Below are 20,119 nucleotides of genomic sequence, written 5' to 3' on the forward strand. Positions count from 1 at the left end.
ACCTGCCCTGAGTCATAAACCCCTCTTCGGCGCTGCTCTGCCCCAGGCCCTCATCCTGTTCCCAGCGCGACACCTCCCTGCTTCCCTTTCATGATCTCCGGCCCTTAGATGCAAACCCCCTTTTTCCCTGTGTGCCCGTTTTGTCTTCCCCGTTCCCAGGCCGACACCCAGCTCTGCCGATACCATTCCTTGCCCCTCCCCGTACAATAGAAAGCTTCCCCCATCAAAGGATCCCCGGGTTGATCAAAGCCCCCCACCCCATGAGATCCGATCAAACCCCCCACATTCCGTGAATCGGCGGAATATCCAGCTGCGTGATACTCATCACCTATTGTGACTAGGGTGGGGACTTCAACTGTAAATGTGTGTGGGAACGGGCCCAAAGGGGATTTCCGGGAATGTCTTTTCCATACATCAAAGCTTTAACATGAATGTGTAATTTACAATAAAGTCATAAACCAGGGTATAAGAGGCCAGGCCTCAGAAATGTATCTAGAGCACCTCAGAACGATACCTTCTGTCCGTTTCGTTGTGTTCTCCTCCGGAGAGAATAAAAACCTTGTTTCCTGCTTTCCAGTCTCCAGCGCCTGCCTCTTCATTGATTAAATAACTAGAGGGTCACAGAGGCAATACCGCCGGGCAACTATCGTTTGTCCCCGACCCGCCTTAGGTTTTAACAGATGGACCCCGCATCCCTGGTTATATTCATGAGAATTTCTGGAATCCGAGACCCCCCTAAAGTATGGCCGCGATCACGGGGACCTTTCAGAGGAGGTGCTGCACAGCAACCTTGATCATCCAGACCATTGTAGAAGGCGCTGGGTCTGGGGGCTGAGTTTGGTGACAGATACAATCATGCTGGTGACATGAGAAACTGTCCTTTCCCATCATGTCTGCCCTCTCGTTGTCTCCGCCACAGTGGAAACTCCATTGTGCAGTTTGATAATATTGGAGTAGGGATCAGAAGGAACTGCTGTACAAACTGCCTTTACACTTTCGCGCCATCACTGATTACAATTGTTTTCGTAGGGATCTAAAAACATGGCTGTTTGATAACTAACCGACTTTCTTTTCTTAGCGGATTCTATTTGAGTTGTCCGCTAGCACCATGAGACTTACGGGTGAATTTTGCGCTTAACAAATGCCCTTGGTTTTATTTGATTTGATCTGTATTATGTTCATGGGTCCTTCAAAGTTCCTGGCTGCTTTCTCCCCCCACTTCCACACTTCTGTTTCCCCTGTTTCTCCTTGACGTGCTTTGTCTCCCCATGGTTCGGATTCTGGAGCTTAACCCTGACAATCTCTGGGTTGGGTTGCAGTGCATACAATACTGGTAGAGAGGACTTGTTATCCCTGTAAATCACCCCTGGGTGGAAAGCCTACATTGTTTGGCAGCTACAAATCCATTATTGAATGGGAAATGAGGCTGGCAAATACATTCTTGCTGGAGACCTAGGCCTTGCTAAATTCAGACCTTGTTTGCTGAACAGTTTTTTTTTGAAAATTTGTTTTTATTGTTGCCATCACAAATTAGCATTAACGAATATTCATCGTATCATCGCAGCGTCAACATTCAGCTGCATTCAATCCTTGGAGCAACTTTTCAAATTTCCATTTTCATCCCAACTCTGAACATACTACATAATAGGGTCAAGATGAACGATCCGCATCATAGAACAATTACAGTATCATCGTGAGTAGAGCCTACATGTACATTACTCTCATTGCAGATCACTAGCTATTCCGTCCATGCACCCAGAATCTAGTTCCCAGACTACCCCCCCTACAAGGTCCCTCCCGGAGATCTTACTTCAGTCCATCTCATCCTCCTCCCCAGAGCTATCTGCATCCTCATCTTCTGGTAACGGCTCACAAATATCCCCTCTATACGAGTTCCATGGTGTCCATATTTTATTCCACTTACGTGGATTGAGTCTCTGTCTATAAACCTCCCGTTCCTTCAACATAAGCATATCCATGTTCTTACACCACTGCGATAGCGTCGGGGTAGTCGGTGCTCCCCAGTTCTGTGCAATATCACGCTTCGCCAGCATCATACCAATGATCGCCCAGCGCTTCCCAGGCAGTGACAGGTCTGTCGGTCCCCACACATGCAGTATGCATATCAGAGGGTCAGGTGTGAAAGGGGTTTCAAGCGTCTGACTGATCGTGCGCGCTACGCTTCTCCAGTATATTTGTAGAGTGGGACATTCCCATAAAGTATGGAGCAGTGTACCCTCCTCCCCACAATTCCTCAAGCAATAGGGATGTTCTGCCCTGTGTATTTTATAGAGTGTTGTGCGGGTGTAATAAACTCTGTGCAAAATTTTAAATTGGACCAATCGAAATCGCATGGATATGCCTGCCTCTCTGGGTGACGCCAACGCCTCGTTCCACTCTGACTCATCCAAATCCCCAAGCTGCTGAACAGTTTTGTGTCCAATATTTATTACTGATCTGGAGATTTACCTCCAAACATGCCCTGCTGGCTACACACTGGAGGCCAACCCAAATCTTCCATCAATTTCCCTTTCAGTGGTTGTGGAAATGGAGAGGGATCCTTTCAATCAGTAGCAGTGCTTAATTTTTAAAAGAATGAGTGCTGGTGTCCAAAGCTCTGCTTGGAACCCCGCGGCCAGTACAGTTAAATGTTGGCGCACCCAATACCAAGGCTCTATGGTCCAGAATTCGTCCCATGCCCCTTTAATCCGATACATGACACTCCTGCCTCTTTATCTCACACTAGCAGGTTCCTGCTTTCTCCCTTTATAATGGGTTTTCCCTTTCTCTTCCTCTGTTTCCGCTTTGTTTTATTTTTTGTCTCTTGCACTCAGTATTGTCTAATCCAGAAATCGAGTTCCGGTCCACAAAATGAGTGCTGGTTGCCCCCACCGGCTCAAATTAATCACTGGTTAGTAGCCATTCACATTGATGATCACCTGAATTCCTATAGCATTAATGGCAAGCGGTGCGTACTGATGGACATGGTTTACACCATGCAGTGACCCCGAAGCTGTGGTTTTAGGCAAAGCAACAAATAAGTCCATTCTTGAATGTAATGCAGCTGTTTGCTGGGGGAGGAGGGAGGGCTTCCGTACGGGGTTCATTTTAGATGGAGGAACACAATTTATGAGGACGTTGGTATATGGCTTTGGGACATCGGTGGAGTGGAGGTCCACCAGATCATGTGTTACCACCCTGAAACAAATGGACTATGTGAGTGGTCACTGTAAGCCTTGAGCATGTGGGAGGAATAGCTTTCCTTCTTATTCCCCTCTGCTCCTGGGCTCATCCCCTTTTAACTCCTGAAGAAAGGGCCCCTTTCCCTCTGAAGGTGGTAAGGACTTCGTCTTGATCCTGATGAGGGTTCTGCAGAAGGAGTGGTGTGGTTGGGGATCCCGCAGCTGTCCAAGTACAAGATGACACTACTTTGACTGAGCGTGGGGCATCAGCAACCAAGCATAGGCCATGCCCTTCTCACCCCTCCAGCTAATAGAAGACTGTAATACTCTGGTAAGTAAACTCTCCTCCGTGCTTGTTTATAGGGTATTTCCTGAGGAGTAAAATTAGCCTGTGAGCGAAGGAAGTGTGTCAGGGCATCACAGCACTCACCTGTGGTGGCAGAGAAGGTTATTCTGCTTTTCTGTGCGCTTTGTGATTATAAGGGAAACTGTTCTGCATTGTATTTTGAGGTGCTGCATCTGACTTGATAAACCTGATTCTGTGTCTTTGTCTGAGCTGCTGAGCTTTAGGGCAGTGGTTCTTATCGTTGTGACTTCTGGGGACCCCAATTAATCATTACTGAATTCCCCCCCCCGATTTATTATCTGAATCTGGGGTTCCACCCCCCTTCCCTAGTCATGACTGCTAGCCGAGGGCCCCAGCCTAAGTACTGTAGATTAATTGAACTACGAAAACGATGCACAACAAAATACAGAAAAACATTCAAATAAAATCACAAACTTGTTTTTTATTAATTCACAAACACAATAAAAAAATAACATTTTAACATGAAGGTTGGAGCTTTTCTCAATTCAATTCAGGCCACTCTTCATCCATACTATATTCTGTTTGATGCACTTAAGTGCTCACACAAATCAATCTAGGATACTCATTTATTTTTTTAGTCTCCAATTTCAAACTCATGCCCACATCAAGTACATTTAAAAATTTTAAATTGTACATTTAGCTTCTTTATTAATATATACACACTCTCAATCTGTTAATATTTGATTCTCTAAGTAGTTGCAAACTCCCCGAAGAGGCTTTGCGGATATCAGGGGTCTCCGGATTTCAGGTTAGGAACCACTGATTTAGGGTATTCCCTCGGTTGTATAAATATCGCTGAACATCATATTACTTTGTCTGCTATTATCATTATTTTTATTGAAAAAATGTTTTATCTGTTCTGGGATGGACATTTTGGTGTTCCACTGCGCGGCTGACGAGCTCAGCCACACCCTGTTCTCCTGTGGCTCACATGTCCTCTCTTCACAGTGGCAGCGCTATGATCATTCCTGTGAGATGCTTCACCTGTGGCAAGGTGGTCGGTAACAAATGGGAAGCTTACCTGGGCCTCCTGCAGGCAGAGTACACTGAGGGGTAAGTACATATTGACATGTTTGTCTCTACACACAGCGCAGCGCCGAGACACCGAAAGGTATTTGCGCGCTTTAGAAATTTTATAATAATAATAATAATACACACAGCCCACCCTCCCTGCACAGAAAGACCCTTGGTGGCCAGCAAGGCCATGCATTCATATGGGTCAGAGTCCCACCGGTCACAACGGCTTGCTCTGGCTTGGATTACTGGGGCATAATGCGCACCGCAGACTGTAGTGTGGGACAGTACATCATTGCATGAAACACTGCATGTCTGTCTCAAGTGGTGACTGGGTGGATTTTGTCTACATTCTAGAATAGTGTGCTTGTTTGCATCGCCTTACCTAGGTCAAGGATTGCACTGTGAATCTGAATCTTTAACACAGCACTGGGTTCGGCTAATGGCGCTGAAGGGTCAGAACACTTGTTTCCCCTGGATTTATTGCAATATGGCAAGTACTATCATGGGTTGCCCACTGGAGGCAGGCTAATCTATGGCACTGAGTGCGGTGAGAGGTGGCACCTTGCTGCTTGGGACATCTGAGGACCAGACTGAGTAGAAGGGAAGCACAGCCTCCATGTTATTGTGGAAATATACCGTTTTAGGGGTACACTGGTGCAGGGTCACCCTTTTGTCCATGGGTTCAAAAACCAACAAAGTAGAGATCAGCACTGAAGTAGGAAATAAATAACAAGTTTATTAATCACTCATGAGTGGGACCACATCCGCACAGCACTCTCGTGCCACCTGAAGTAGTACACTGGCTTCACAAACCAGTGCCCTTTAAATACAGGTTTGGTGCATTGTAAGCACGTGAACAAAAATGGAAAGGACTGTTTTAGAAATAGTTACCAACAAACATGGGCAGATAAAAACGACATGGTCAGAAAAGTGGGAGGGGGAACAGAAATGCTGATGGCAGCAATAGATGACTGACAGTTAACCGATGTACTGGCAGCTACAACTCTCAGCACGTACATTGCTTTCAGCTGACTCAGGAAGTCAACTAAAATAGATAGCACAAGCAGAGTGAAAGGACGAAAGAATTATGAAGGAAACCTAAATGGATACCACAGCCAACATGGCTGCAGCTTATGCCAAGTAAAATATTACACATTTTCCACATTGTGTCACAGCAAAAATGACTCTGGCCATACCCCTGTAGTCTGAATTTTTCTATTAGTCCCATCTATTGACTGGGCCTCACTTGACTGACCTCCATCGGTTCCAACTAATGCCCATTGATCACAACGACCCTTCTGTTTTAGGTTTTGCTGAGCAGCATGTGTGCACTGTTGGTAAAATCTATTGACCAAACAAAAAAAGTTATAACGGGTATAGAGCCCCCTCCCCCTGCCCCCATTACTTACCATTGTGTGGCTTCCACATAGCTCGTGTTTCCTTGCTTATGATTAGTCGGCACCTTCTGCTTCCTCCAAGCGCTTCAAGTGTGTGTCCCTGCCGTGGGGCATGGACCTAGTACAGCTTTCAGCCTGCAGCCAAAGTCCCTCCACTGGTTGCACACACCAGTAGGTACTTTTTTTTTGTATGCACTCTGAGTGCATGTGCCTGCAGTCAGTCTCCCTTCCCCACTCCTCTCTCATGTTGCTATTCCCTCCCTGCACCTCCTTTGTGTTGCTTGTAACACCTTTCCCGCCTCCCACTGTCCGTTTTTGCTGCCCCCACCGTCCTCCCTCGCACCTCCCTTGTGTAGCTTACCCCCCTCATACTTTTTTTTACATGGCAAAGGCACAAGCTGCTGTACAACGTGGTTTAAGAAAAAAAGTGATATGGTGTGATCAGCGCTGGCTGCGTCATTGCTTTTTCTTTTTTCCTCAACTTTAAACCAGGTTGCATAGCAGCTAAGGAAAAAAAAATTAAATACACATTAACAACCAGTAGATCTTGCGTAGGCGGAACCTATTGCTTTGCCAATGCCCGGGTGTGGAATTACCCTGCTCAGTCCTATGAGGGCCAGAAAGGTGGCAAAGGCTTCGATGGTGTGAGTTAATGGTGAGCCTATGTAGGGTGTTCATCACTTCCTCCACAATCCATTACTTTACCTTGAACAGCGTGCATTCTAAGGAGGTCTCCGGGATTTAATAAATGTACGTGCATGAAATGGCTTTCACCATAAGGTTGTTGCTGCTTCATTCACATCACAAACACCATCTCCAAGAAAGATCTCCTTTTCAAAATACAAGCTCTGCCCCTATGACTTCAGAGGCGGTAAGGTGCAACCAGATCCTACTCAACCACTAGCATCTGGTCCAGGCGTCTCCTCCGCTTACGACCCCCCTAACCCTGCATTCCAGGCACCGTTTATAAATCCACATCTTGGGATGGTAATAGATGACACAGTCATTTGTAGCTTTTTTTAATGCAGACTGTAAGAATTATACAGCATCAGTATGGTCCATCTTGGATGTCAGAGAGCTGTTATGACTAAATAGAGAATAGTGATGCTGAACAGACATGGCGAAAAATGTGCATGAATAATCTTACAACCTACATTGGCCATGACAAAATGTGCATGAATAATCTTACAACCTACATTGGCCATGACACGGCGTAGAGGCATTGTGACCTGGCAGAGAACCTACTTTTAGATCTGAAGGGTGATGGGCAGCTCAAGGAGCTGCCATGTAAAGAGCATCACCTATATCACATTCCAAAAACTCTTAATATTTTCAGCAGTTTGGACTTTCGAATAAAAGTGGGGGCTGTCCCTTTATGTGTAAGGTATTTTTGACCTTTAACCTCCTATTATAAATTCACAGGGTCTGGACTGAATACCAATATTGCACATAAAATACATCGATTCTTTTTATTTTGAATTTTTTTTATGCTTTCCAAGTCAAATATGCATGCAGACTTAACTATTGTAAGCAACCCTAGTGAGTAGATGGTTCTAGTGTGCACAAACGGACGTTCTAATGTCTGCTGCCACCCATCAGCTGCCAGAGGGTGTGCATGAGAATGGCTTCTGTAATGTGTTAACTTGTTTAGTTTTATGTGCAGACATTTGATGTAAGGGTCTCTTGTTTTATTTTAAAATTTTTCAGGCAATCATTGGTGATTTGTGACAGTAAAAACATGAATTGTCATATTTTGTTTACCTAGGCAAAATCTGGACACTGTTTTTGTTACTAGAAACTGAATTGTGTAATGTTGAAGCTAAATGGCACCTGTCTGCAAACTGGCACCACCAGGCAGATGAAATACCCCAACTGCTTGAATATTAAGCTTTTCCGCAGGAGGTGCTGATGACATTTTATTTATTTTGTCCTCAGAGATGCCCTGGATGCTTTGGGCTTGAAGCGGTATTGCTGCCGTCGGATGCTCTTGTCGCATGTGGACCTCATTGAGAAGCTACTGAACTACGCCCCCCTAGAGAAGTAATCCAACTTCAAGTTGCTATGGAGAAGTTCACTTTTCAGAAGTAACCCCTACCACCTGTTGAAGCGTTCTATCCCCAAGCTCCGCTCCACTACTGTAGCCTACCATGCAGCTGTAACCTCATGCCTTTGGGGCTGCAGCCAAATTTGGAGAATTACTCAGCAGATCCCCTTGTAACCTCCTTGAGAAGTTATCCCTCCACCCAGGCTGAAACCTCAGATCCTCTGAAGAGAAACCCTCTCTGTGTGCCCAGAAGCCCTCCAATGGTGGTGCACACTAAGACTGAAAATTCCTCTCCACGCTGCCCCCTCCTTTCACTCCTACGAAAAGTAACTCTGGTTTGCAGGTCACCGTGGAGAAGTAACCTGCAAGCACACTCTGACTGTACTAGTTGAAATACCAGAATTCCGCCCCCCCCCCTTCCACCCAACAAATTTGCATTTTCTGGCCACAATCAATAAGTAACTCTTAGTCGCCTCCCTGCCCCCCTGATATTGTCGCCCACCGTGATAAGAGATCCCACATGGGCATACTGTAGGACTACAGCCCCCGGAAAACTACAGGAATCATATGTGTGTAAAAAAATCACTGTGAGGATGTCCACGTAGCCTATTTACCATGTGACTCAAAGACGACATTAAACAGCGATTCTCCTATTTGTCAGGCTCTACAGACCCCCCAACCTCTACCTTCTGAAGCGCAGTCCGCACCCTTGGTACTTTCATGTAGATCACTGAAATGGAAGAAATAAAGGCTTATTTGTGTGACTCATATTGGGTGTCCCGAGATTTACTTTTAATGTAAGTATAATATTGATTTTAAAATATAAATTTTAAAGGGTGGGTTTGGAAGACCATTTATTCAGGTTTCGTTTTTTTTTTTTTTTAAATCCGCAACGTTTACAATTTGGGTGAGTATTAATAGAAAGAATTATGTTTAAAATTTACTAAATAATGTACTTAATGTTAGGATTAGGATCTGAATAACGGTTATAATTTAATTTGGTGGAGGGCGTATAAGAAATCATTTACGGCAATGTTATTTTAATTTGCTTCATTTAATTAAAATTATTATTTGTTGCATTACTGTATGGGGTTGAGTTATTTTAATTAAATATATTCAATTAGGTTAGAATATAACATAATTCATATTTTAAGGTTGATGTTGGAAGTAGGTTAATTATTCCTATTAAAGATCACGGTTCATAATAATGGAATTAAAAATTAGATTAAGGAATGGGCCATGAGCGGCTTTGTGCCCAATGATGAGTTTTACCAGGAATCTGCCTTAAGTAAAGTGAGGATAATGATAGCGAGGGAGGATTATTCCACTGATAATTCTCTCTACAGGTGAAAAAGAAACAAAAATATGTTGGAGGACTTTCTAGTGGATTCTTGCATTTGTCCCATCTGCTCATGGCTAGGCAATTAAAGATGCAATTATCATATTAAATAGGATGAGTGGGCTAATCTTTATGATGTTGAAATGCTGAAATCTGACTGATGGCTTGTTGCTCTTTAATAGGCATTATTGTTTTTTTTTTTTCTGGTGATGCTTCCTGGTAGTAGGGTCATTATCTTAGATGGGACAATCGGTTTTCCTTGAAATCTTGATTATAAAGAAAGATCCCCCAATCGAGTATTTGATTTTGGGATTGATTGTGAAAAGTACAGTCATAGTGTTTTTCCTATTATAAAATATCATGAGTGTGAACTATTAGCTACAGTGTTCCTATTGGAGACTACTAAACCGGAAAACAGATTTTCGAAATTGCTTGCACACTAGTTAGATAAACGTAATACCTTGATGCCAAGTGTAGCTATTCGGCAAAATTACAGTAGGAAATCTGTACTGAAAGTGACTAGATCGATTCTGTTTGGAAAGTAAACCTTCAATCGTAATAACAAAAGGATCTTTGGGCTCTATGGGTAAAATAAATTGTCCTGAATCCCTAGTAGAGAAATGCTATTTTAGAATGCTGTGTGAGCATTATACCGCATTAGCAAGGGATTCATATAAGCGATTAAAATCGAACAACGTACTTGTAATTGGGGTGTAAATGTTTGAAAGAACCTATGCTTTTAGTTTGCTTCTTGGTTTTGTAACCATTTGGTCCTTGCTCTCTCATGCATGCCGCTATTGGACATACCTATGTGACTTTCAAATGTTGGACCAAGTCTTCTGACCTTGTGCTATATCCATGTTTTTCTTAGACAATATTCTGAATTTATCCCTCATTTTGGATCAATGTCTGGCTTTGTGCTAACATGAAAGCTATTTCTTCAAAGATACCTGTTGAAATTAAATCTAGTAATCCAAAGGTAGAAAATAATCCTTTAAATGGCAGCACAGTATCGCATAACCTAAAGAGAATAACAAGGACCCCCTGCTACTACATGAGATTCCTAGGGCAGGGCAATAACACAGTTGAGGGTATTGTCTGAGACCTTTTGACTGCCTAGGGATTTACCCTCCACTGAGCACAGTATCACATTTCCTAAGTCATTCACAACACAGGACCTGTTCACGGGGTGAATCTACTGCTCAAATCCTAACCAATCCGTTGTGGTATCTCAGACAATCTGTTGGGCCAGCGGTTAGTCATATACCGTCGATGCTATTAGCATATGGTTCACCATCTTTCCGAAAAAAGGAGGTTTTAAAAGAATGTATCTGGTGCGCAGCGCTGATACAGATTAAGGGGCACGATTACCAGCAGACATGGAGAATGTGAGTGTAATCCCCGTGGTTACAAGGATGGGGTTCTGATCTTAGAATCAATATGCGCTAAGCAGCACAAACTTTTTAAGAGACTGGGGCACTACTAAGGGAGCTGGGTGCAGTACCAATATAACCTTAGCAAACCGTGTGAATAGTAAAAAACCGAGAAATCCCCGGTCAAGGCACACTATGAAGTACATGATGGGGACATGCCCTTCACTGTAGAACGCTGAGTTTCATCAGACTATTAGGTCTTGCAGATTGACGGAAGCAAAGACTGCAAGAGCCCATAAGACTGTGAATATGCGCACACTCACATGTGCATATGGGTAAAGGTATGCCCCAAGCAGGGCTATATCCCGGTAAATATTATGACAACAGAAGAGTGGTTTTATTATAAAGGGACTGTTGTTTACTTTTTGGGATCAGGTGCCAACTGATCATGGTGCATTGTTGTTTTTACGTGTCTCCTGCAGGAACACTAAAATAGACATATACTGGTGAAGTGTTTGACCCACGCCCTGAAGAAATTGCTGTGAATTCTTCCCCCTGGCAATGAAACATGTCAGTTTTTAATGAGCAGACACACAGCACTGAATAAAATTGAATAGCTAGTGTGATCTAGCTCGGTTTTAAAAGGGATGGGCGGAGCAATAGGTTGGACCCCGCAGTCCCACTCGCTCGGTTGACTCTGCCGCACACTGATATTAACTGTCTGGTGCATAGGCAGTATTTGATATAACACCCTAGCACCTTGTCTTCTTTCTTTTTCTTTCACTCACTTTAAACACGGTTCTTTTTGAGTTGGTGGTTGCTAATGATGAGAACCTGAGGAAGCAGGCGAGAACCTTCCTGCTCACTCCCATGGTGGTACTTCCGTGAGGCACCACCAACCCCCACTCACATTTTGTCCTCATTCTCACAGCTGCTTTGTGCATCTGTACCATGATCACATGAGGGGATGGGTATGACTGTGGGAGAGATTGGTCGAAACGAACGCACCAGATACATTCTTTTAAAACCTCCTTTTTTTAGAAATATGGTGAACCATATCCCAATAGCATAGACGGTATATGACTAACCGCTGGCCGAACAGATTGTCTTAGATACCACAATGGATTGATTAGGATTTGAGCAGTAGATTCACCCTGTGAACAGGTCCGGTGTTGTGAATGACTTTGGAGTGGGGGGTGACCTGTTCTCTACCCCTGTAGCTCCTTTTTGTACATGGTCGCATATCCTAAGGCCAACACATCCAAATCAAAACTGCCCTTGAAACGTTCCACATTTTAGAATGCACATGGCAACCATAGCGAAATATTCAAAGGAAACATGAAAGCAAAACATTAACTAATAAGTATATACAAAATTGCATATTCAAATAAGGATACAACAATACCAATTCCCAGAGGCCTTGAGCTGGTGGTAGATCCCATAATGATCTCCAGCTTCTGGAGGAAAACCTTCAGGAAGCGACTTGTATTCAAGATGCATGCCAGTTTTTGTGTCAGTTTGTATTTTTTTTTTACTTACAAAGCTCCCAAATCCTGTTCCATGAGTCTACCCTCCCACCAACCCCCTGGCAGGCCAAGGATGGGTGGAGGAATCTGCACACCTGTGATTGGAAGGTGCTATCGTGATCACAACGGGGGCATGAGATTATTCGTGAGCTCTTTTAAAGCCTCTCTTTGCTTCAGTCCAGAGTTGGTCACTGTAGTAGTGTTCTCATTTGGGTGGCCTCCTGTGTCCCGTGAGTCTCAATCCTTGTTTCTTGATGTGGCCAGTTAGCAGTGTAGCCTCATTGTATCTGCACTCCTTGACAGTGTAGTCGGCTGGCATGCAAGGGTTGGAGAGTTGGTATTGTGAGACTGGTACTCTGTGAGGTGGTTGATGGTAGTACATCACTGCTAGTCTGTGATTGGTGTGAGGGAACAGATGGTAGTGTGTTACTATTAGTAACATGTGACTTCTTGTCTCTGAGGGGAGTTACAGTGTAATCCATAGTGTGCTGCCTCTAGTGTGTGGAGACTGAGTGTCAGCATGTGAATGCTAGTCTGGGATGGGTGAACAGTGCTTCTAGTAGTGTGTGGCTTCTACTCTGATGGAGTTGGGAGTACTTCCGGTATTGTGTGACTAATAGTCTAGGAGGGGGCATAAGGATGCTTCAGGTTCTGTTATGGCTGCTCTTCGAATAGTGTGAAGGCGCTATTAGTACTGTATAACTGCTAATCCATGGGGAGTGTAAGAGTGCCATCTGTAGCATTACTTCTAATCTGTGTCTATGCCCACGGATTCCCCAGCACACTAATTTGTGTTAGGGAAACTCTGTACTGTAATCAGCGGAGGGGGAGAAGGGTGCAAGGCAGAGGGGAGAAAGGTGCAAGGTAGAGAAGGATGCAAGGCATAGGGGAGAAGGGTGCAAGGTAGAGAAGGGTGCAAGGTAGAAGGGGAGAAGGGTGCAAAGTAGAAGGGGAGAAGGGTGCAAAGTAGAAGGGGAGAAGGGTGCAAGGCAGAAGGGGAGAAGGGTGCAAGACAGAAGGGGAGAAGGGTGCAAGGCAGAAGGGGAGAAGGGTGCAAGGGAGAAGGGTGCAAGGCAGAAGGGGAGAAGGGTGCAAGGCAGAAGGGGAGAAGGGTGCAAGGCAGAGGGGAGAAGGGTGCAAGGCAGAGGGGAGAAGGGTGCACGGTAGAAGGGGAGAAGGGTGCACGGTAGAAGGGGAGAAGGGTGCAAGGGAGAAGGGTGCAAGGCAGACTGGGAGAAGGGTGCAAGGCAGAAGTGGAGAAGGGTACAAGGCAGAAGGGGAGAAGGGTGCAAGGGAGAAGGGTGCACCGCTGAAGGGGAGGAGGGTGCAAGGGAGAAGGGTGCAAGGCAGACTGGGAGAAGGGTGCAAGGCTGCAGGGGAGAAGGGTGCAAGGCTGCAGGGAAGAAGGGTGCAAGGCTGATGGGGAGAAGGGTGCAAGGGAGAAGGGTGCAAGGTAGAAGGGGAGAAGGGTGCAAGGTAGAAGGAGAGAAGGGTGCAAGGCAGAGGGGGAGAAGGGTGCAAGGCAGAGGGGGAGAAGGGTGCAAGGCAGAGGGGGAGAAGGGTGCAAGGCAGAGGGGGAGAAGGGTGCAAGGCAGAGGGGGAGAAGGGTGCAAGGCAGAGGGGGAGAAGGGTGCAAGGCAGAGGGGGAGTAGGGTGCAAGGCAGAGAAGGGTGAAAGTTGGAGGGGGAGAAGGGTGCAAGGTAGAAGGGTAGAAGGGTGCAAGGCAGAGGGGGAGTAGGGTGCAAGGCAGAGGGGGAGTAGGGTGCAAGGCAGAAGGGTGCAAGGCAGAAGGGTGCAAGGCAGAAGGGGAGAAGGGTGCAAGGCAGAAGGGGAGAAGGGTGCAAGGCAGAAGGGGAGAAGGGTGCAAGGCAGAAGGGTGCAAGGCAGAAGGGGAGAAGGGTGCAAGGCAGAAGGGGAGAAGGGTGCAAGGCAGAAGGAGAGAAGGGTGCAAGGCAGAAGGGTGCAAGGCAAAAGGGGAGAAGGGTGCAAGGCAGAGAAGGGTGAAAGTCGGAGGGGGAGAAGGGTGCAAGGTAGAGAAGGGTGAAAGTTGGAGGGGGAGAAGGGTGCAAGGCAGAAGGGTGCAAGGCAGAAGGGGAGAAGGGTGCAAGGTAGAAGGGGAGTAGGGTGCAAGGCAGAGGGGGAGAAGGGTGCAAGGCAGAGGGGAGAAGGGTGCAAGGCAGAGGGGAGAAGGGTGCAAGGCAGAGGGGAGAAGGGTGCAAGGCAGAGGGGAGAAGGGTGCAAGGCAGAGGGGAGAAGGGTGCAAGGCAGAGGGGAGAAGGGTGCAAGGCAGAGGGGAGAAGGGTGCAAGGCAGAGGGGGAGTAGGGTGCAAGCCGGAGGAGGAGAAGGGTGCAAGGCAGAGAAGGGTGCAAGGCAGAAGGGGAGAAGGGTGCAAGGCAGAGGGGGAGAAGGGTGCAAGGCAGAAGGGTGCAAGGCAGAGAAGGGTGCAAGGCAGAAGGGGAGAAGGGGAGAAGGGTGCAAGGCAGAGGGGGAGAAGGGTGCAAGGCAGAGGGGGAGAAGGGTGCAAGGCAGAGGGGGAGTAGGGTGCAAGTTGGAGGAGGAGAGAAGGGTGCAAGGCAGAAGGGGAGAAGGGTGCAAGGCAGAAGGGGAGAAGGGTGCAAGGCAGAAGGGGAGAAGGGTGCAAGGCAGAAGGGGAGAAGGGTGCAAGGCAGAAGGGGAGAAGGGTGCCAGGGGGAGGGGGAGAAGGGTGCAAGGGGGAGAAGGGTGCAAGGGGGAGGGGGAGAAGGGTGCAAGGGGGAGGGGGAGAAGGGTGCAAGGGGGAGGGGGAGAAGGGTGCAAGGGGGAGAAGGGTGCAAGGCGGAGGGGGAGAAGGGTGCAAGGCGGAGGGGGAGAAGGGTGCAAGGCGGAGGGGGAGAAGGGTGCAAGGCAGAGGGGAGAAGGGTGCAAGGTAGAAAAGGGGTGGAGGTGGAGTAGGGTGCAAGGTAGAAAAGGGGTGGAGGTGGAGTAGGGTACAAGTGGGAGAAGGGTGCATGGGAGAGGGGGAGAAGGGTGGAGGGGGAGAAGGGTGCGAGGGGGAGAAGGGTGCAAGGGGGAGGGGGAGTAGGGTGCAAGGCAGAGGGGAGAAGGGTGCAAGGTAGAAAAGGGGTGGAGGTGGAGTAGGGTGCAAGGTAGAAAAGGGGTGGAGGTGGAGTAGGGTACAAGTGGGAGAAGGGTGCATGGGAGAGGGGGAGAAGGGTGGAGGGGGAGAAGGGTGCGAGGGGGAGAAGGGTGCAAGGGGGAGGGGGAGTAGGGTGCAAGGCAGAGGGGAGAAGGGTGCAAGGGTGATGCTGATGAAGTTAAAAATGTGCCCCCCCCCCGCAAAAATTTCTGCGGATGCCCATGCTCCCGAGCTTTCTCTCTAACCCAATGCTTTCAATTGCATCACCCCAAATGGCAGTTTTGCAAACCCCTTTCAAGTTATTGTACCCAAACTTAAGCAAGCAACTAGTGGTATCGGACCCTCTTGGTAGCTGCTGCAAAGCCTTCTGTTGCCTTGAGGAGCAGTGCATCTCCCTGTAAAGTCTAGAAGGCCTTGGAAACGGCGCTGTTTCCTGTTGTTAATAAAGCATAGTCTGGTTAACTGGTTCCTACATTTTTTTTTGTTGCGCCAAAAACCTTTGGGTAACATTGCGATACACAAATAAATGTCCCTTCAAAATATGACTTTTTATCAGGTTGTGGTGGCAATTGAACAGTGAAGTACTCCATTTTGGGTCCATATTTTTCTTTCTTAAGGAAGTACTACCTGAGAAAGTCGGGCATGTTGGCTTCGTTCAGGTGCTAATGTCCCATAACTTCAAAGTTTTACCTATGCCACTTAATAAGACTGGCATAACCACTGTTATTACTAAACCAGGAAGCAGCAATGCCCAGGTATGCAGTGCTTGCTGGGCTAACTTTGCTGCACTAACACCCAGCTGCAGTAATTGATGTGTTTTTTTCAATCAAAGCAAATAAACGTCATTTGAAACAACCACACTTCATGTTTGCCCATCCTAATCTCCTGTCATGACTCCACCAGTTGACGCTTCGCATTCTGATATATACTTCTACTAGCTGCAGGTGCCTCACCTCCTGAATATGGTAAGTCCCAGACGGCATCCAGAAACTTCTGACATAACTCTTTGGTGCCGGTAGGGGGCACTGGCTCCACCCTGACTCCTGAAGCGGAGCTGAGGATTGTAATTGGAGCCATACAATGCCCACCCTGTCGCCCTTGCTGCAGTAAAAATGTTCCTACCCCTTTCTACATGGGTCAGAAACTTCTCACCCTCTTAAGTTGAATTTTTATGTCCAAATTGTTCTACTTTTTTTTTTTTAAGGCAGTGCTATTAGGGACATGTCCTCAGTAAAAAAAGTAATCTGAATTTAAACCCTGTTGCAATTGCAACAGTCTGGTGTTGATCATGGACATCATGACTGATGTCTCTGTTGCCTGGGGTTGTGGAATGAGATTGATTTTAGAAGATCTTGTGACTTATACCTGGGAATGAACCCTAGGGTGCGTAAGGGTAGGGAGGCCAGAGTCTTCATGGCCCAGCAGTCTTCATTGACGGCATTTAGGATCACTCAAAAAGCAACCAAATTTCCGGTTTTTCCACATTTAAAAATAAATACAGACCGGAAAATAAAGTTTTTCTGTCTGTATCCTTAAAAATCAGTAAAAACGGAAAACAGGGGGCCTTACTTCTAAGGTAATATACAGTTGAGTTCTGAGGTCACAATACCTGCTGCCAGAGCCAGCAGCTGAGGTGAAAGTAAGGGAACATAATTGAGCAGTTCTTTTTAAAGCAACATTGCTTTTCTCTTCTTCATCTTAATAGCTTATTATGACAAGCAGTGAGAACATGTATTTTTTGCACTCGGAGAAAAGTGAGAATGATTGTGCATGTTTCTACATATTCTGAGCTAGTGCAGCTTTTTATTTTTAAAAACTGATTTGTATTGAACTGCTTGTGATATCTGTTTGCAACAAATATCTAACAGGTTTTTGATGTGTTTAATTTTGCACCGGAGGTTTTATTCTTCATGTTTGCAAATATGCTTGCTCTTTTGTATGAAAGCGCTACAAACCAAGGTTTTAAAGGGTTTGAGGGAAAATTATAGTGTGCTCATATATTATATGAGCTAAAGTACATATCCAACATAATAAGGATATTGCAAGTCAGCTTGGAGTCCCATAACCTTATAAAGGAACTCTACCTTGTTCCTCTGTAAGGGTTTGGAACTCTTCGGTGACTTGCAGCATCCTTATAATGTACGACAGGGGATATATTATCAGGTATATATTAAAAGAATACAGTGGAACTGTTCAAGGGGCCCTGGGAAAAATCACCACATTTGGTTATATGCGCATTTTTTTTGGCTTGCAGGCGAGTTCAAGACAGGGCGCTACAAATCAACTTAATAAACAAACCTGCAGAGGCAACAAGTAAAAACCAATGTTTACGGTGCCTTTTTCTGTTGTTTAAAGTAGGAAAGTGATTTAGTGTCTGAGAGAAGACGCAGGCCAGGCCTCTAACTCATTCAGTGAGCAAGAAGAATTGGCAGAGGGTTAGGCCAGCCGGGAGAGCACCTCACTCCCATATCTTCTGGTTCACCTCCAGACGATTGAGAGCCCTGTGTAAGCAGTGGGACCCTAGTGAGCCACAGAGGTCGTCAGAGAGATTAGTTGTGATGTGTCACAGATCAAGAGGGTAAACCCCAACAGGAGTATAACCCATAGACCAGGTTGAGATCTGGGTGAGTAAGTAAAGACTAGCAACAATGTCTCAACTGGATTCAATGAGTAAGGCAAATACATTGGTATGTACACAACATTACAAGAAGAAGAGAGGGAGACTCCTGGTTGTTTGTTCGAAAGTGCTCATGGCATCATATATTTAGAAACACAGTTTATACAGAACAGTACTGCAAGCATAAATTGTGATGGCAAACCAAAGGGGCTTGGTGCACGTTGTGCTCGTGACAAGGGGGTGACGGTGCAAGTGACTAGTGCAAAAAACAACAGAAGGCACAAAGTGGCAAAAAGTTATGTACAGTGATCAATGGTTCAGCATGGATAATTATATACAATGACTGTGCAAGGTTTTTGATTTTGAAGAACCAGAGTGAAATGTGCGCCAAGAGCTGCGCTGAGAGGTAGGTCGATGGCGTTTCGGTCCTATTTATTCAGGACCATGTAAATGTAAATTGATACTTGTATAGCGCACTACTCACCCGCAAGGGTCACAAGGCGCTTGTACGAATACCGCTGTGGAACCCATCCTGGCTTTCCCTGTGAGGTGTCCACCCCTGGGCACCCCCAAGGTGGAGGCCAGGCATCCTTAGCATTGTGGGGGCCGTTGTGGAGATTAAGCAAGCTATTGCCCAGAGTTGCAGAGTGGGACTCCATGATTGGAATAGGCACCGAGGCGAGAATTATCAGGTCCGTGGAATTTTTGATCCCAAGACCCGCCGAGGCGGGGAATTGAACCCTGGTCCCGGGCTAGACCTCTGCATCAGGTTCTGCCGCTCTAACCATTAAGCAACACTTGCGACTCTGCCTCTCTAACCATTGAGCCACACTTCTCCACTTTGGGACCACCATCATTGGGACCGTATTGCCAAAGTTTTGGAGTGCTGTAAAGGGGAGGAAAAAGAGGTTCAGAGAGAGAACCAGGGGTACGGGGACACAGAGGCTGTGGTCAAACTTCTGAGCAGGTGTCTTAGGTTTGTACTGACAGAACAGAGTAACTTTTTTGAACTACAAACCCAATTACTCCAATTCTTCCGACATATCAGACTACGACAATTCTTGTTGGACAAACCAGAATCCAGATACATGGCTGGACCCCGATTCCACCCCCCCCTCCACCTTTAATCCACCATCAACAGCAATGCCACCAGAAATACTCTCAGACAGACTTATGGGTAATTGGGGAGGCAAAAGGAAGAATCTCAGCAAGTGCCTCCTGCCAATTATGTCCAGCATCATGAAGGTAAGTTAGGAGGTGATCATCCTTAGCAGTAAAACACATGGGGGAGATTTACAAGTCCCATGCGCCTCCTTGCATCACTTTTTTGATGCAACGGCGATGCAAACAATGCGGCCAATTTACAATGTGATGCATCTAGGGAGATGTGTCACGTTGTAAAGCCCTGCATCACATTATACCGCCGTCAGGTATAATGTATTCAGGGTGGGCGTTTCCATGCAAAAAGCCATGTAGAACTGTTGTAGTGAAATTTACATTTCACTGCGTCACTATATGCCTTCACTGCCTCAAAAATCCCTATGCCTGCTCAGACCAGGCATAAGGAATGACGCTGGGCTTTTTTTATGGGGTCACCAATCTGTTGTGGCACATTGCTGGAGTTGCATCACTTACATGAGCAACTCCAGCAATGCGTCACTTTTGGGCCAACAGATATGTCAGAATTTCTGACGCACCTGTTAATCCTTGTGCCATGGAGCACTGTATTGTAAATACAGCGCATCTATGGTGGCGCAAGGACATTTGGTGATGGTGCAAGGAAACTGACGCATCTATGCAGATGGCTCAGTTCCTTGTAAATCTGCCCCACAGTGTTACTTGGGTTGTCCCCTTACTACCTGTTCTGATGACCCTGCTGCTAAACACCTCTGTGACCACCAGTCCTCTCTTGGTCTCTCCTCTCAGGCACTCTCCCAGTGGGTCTGTACTGCAACGTTTGTGGTGTCCGAGAGACTAGCAGCAACCAGAATGATCCCTACTTTTTTGAATGGTGTAAATCACAGGACGGATTGGGATGAAAAATTGGCCTGGGCACCCCCCAAAAAAAAAAGTGACCCACAATTGCAGTTTGCAACTATTCATGACAAAAAGGTGATTTCTTCTTATCCGTTTCTAATCAG

The 20,119-nt window shown here is 46.2% G+C and overlaps 1 protein-coding gene across 6 annotated transcripts in view; it reads left to right on the forward strand.

The window, feature by feature from the left end:
• The window catches only part of LOC144770594 (DNA-directed RNA polymerases I, II, and III subunit RPABC5-like), a 77,734-nt gene extending 68,959 nt beyond the window's left edge, over positions 1-8,775 (forward strand). For all 6 annotated transcript variants that reach the window (XM_078655256.1, XM_078655251.1, XM_078655252.1 and 3 more), the window contains exons 2-3: positions 4,498-4,602; positions 7,899-8,775. In XM_078655256.1, the coding sequence (XP_078511382.1) occupies positions 4,508-4,602; positions 7,899-8,007 (204 nt within the window). In that variant the 5' untranslated portion in view covers positions 4,498-4,507 and the 3' untranslated portion in view covers positions 8,008-8,775. The remainder of the gene's footprint in view (positions 1-4,497; positions 4,603-7,898) is intronic.
• The last annotated feature ends 11,344 nt before the right edge of the window (positions 8,776-20,119 follow it).

The sequence above is a fragment of the Lissotriton helveticus genome, chromosome 7 (assembly GCF_964261635.1).
Source record: "Lissotriton helveticus chromosome 7, aLisHel1.1, whole genome shotgun sequence".
NCBI classification, from domain to species: Eukaryota; Metazoa; Chordata; class Amphibia; order Caudata; family Salamandridae; genus Lissotriton; species Lissotriton helveticus.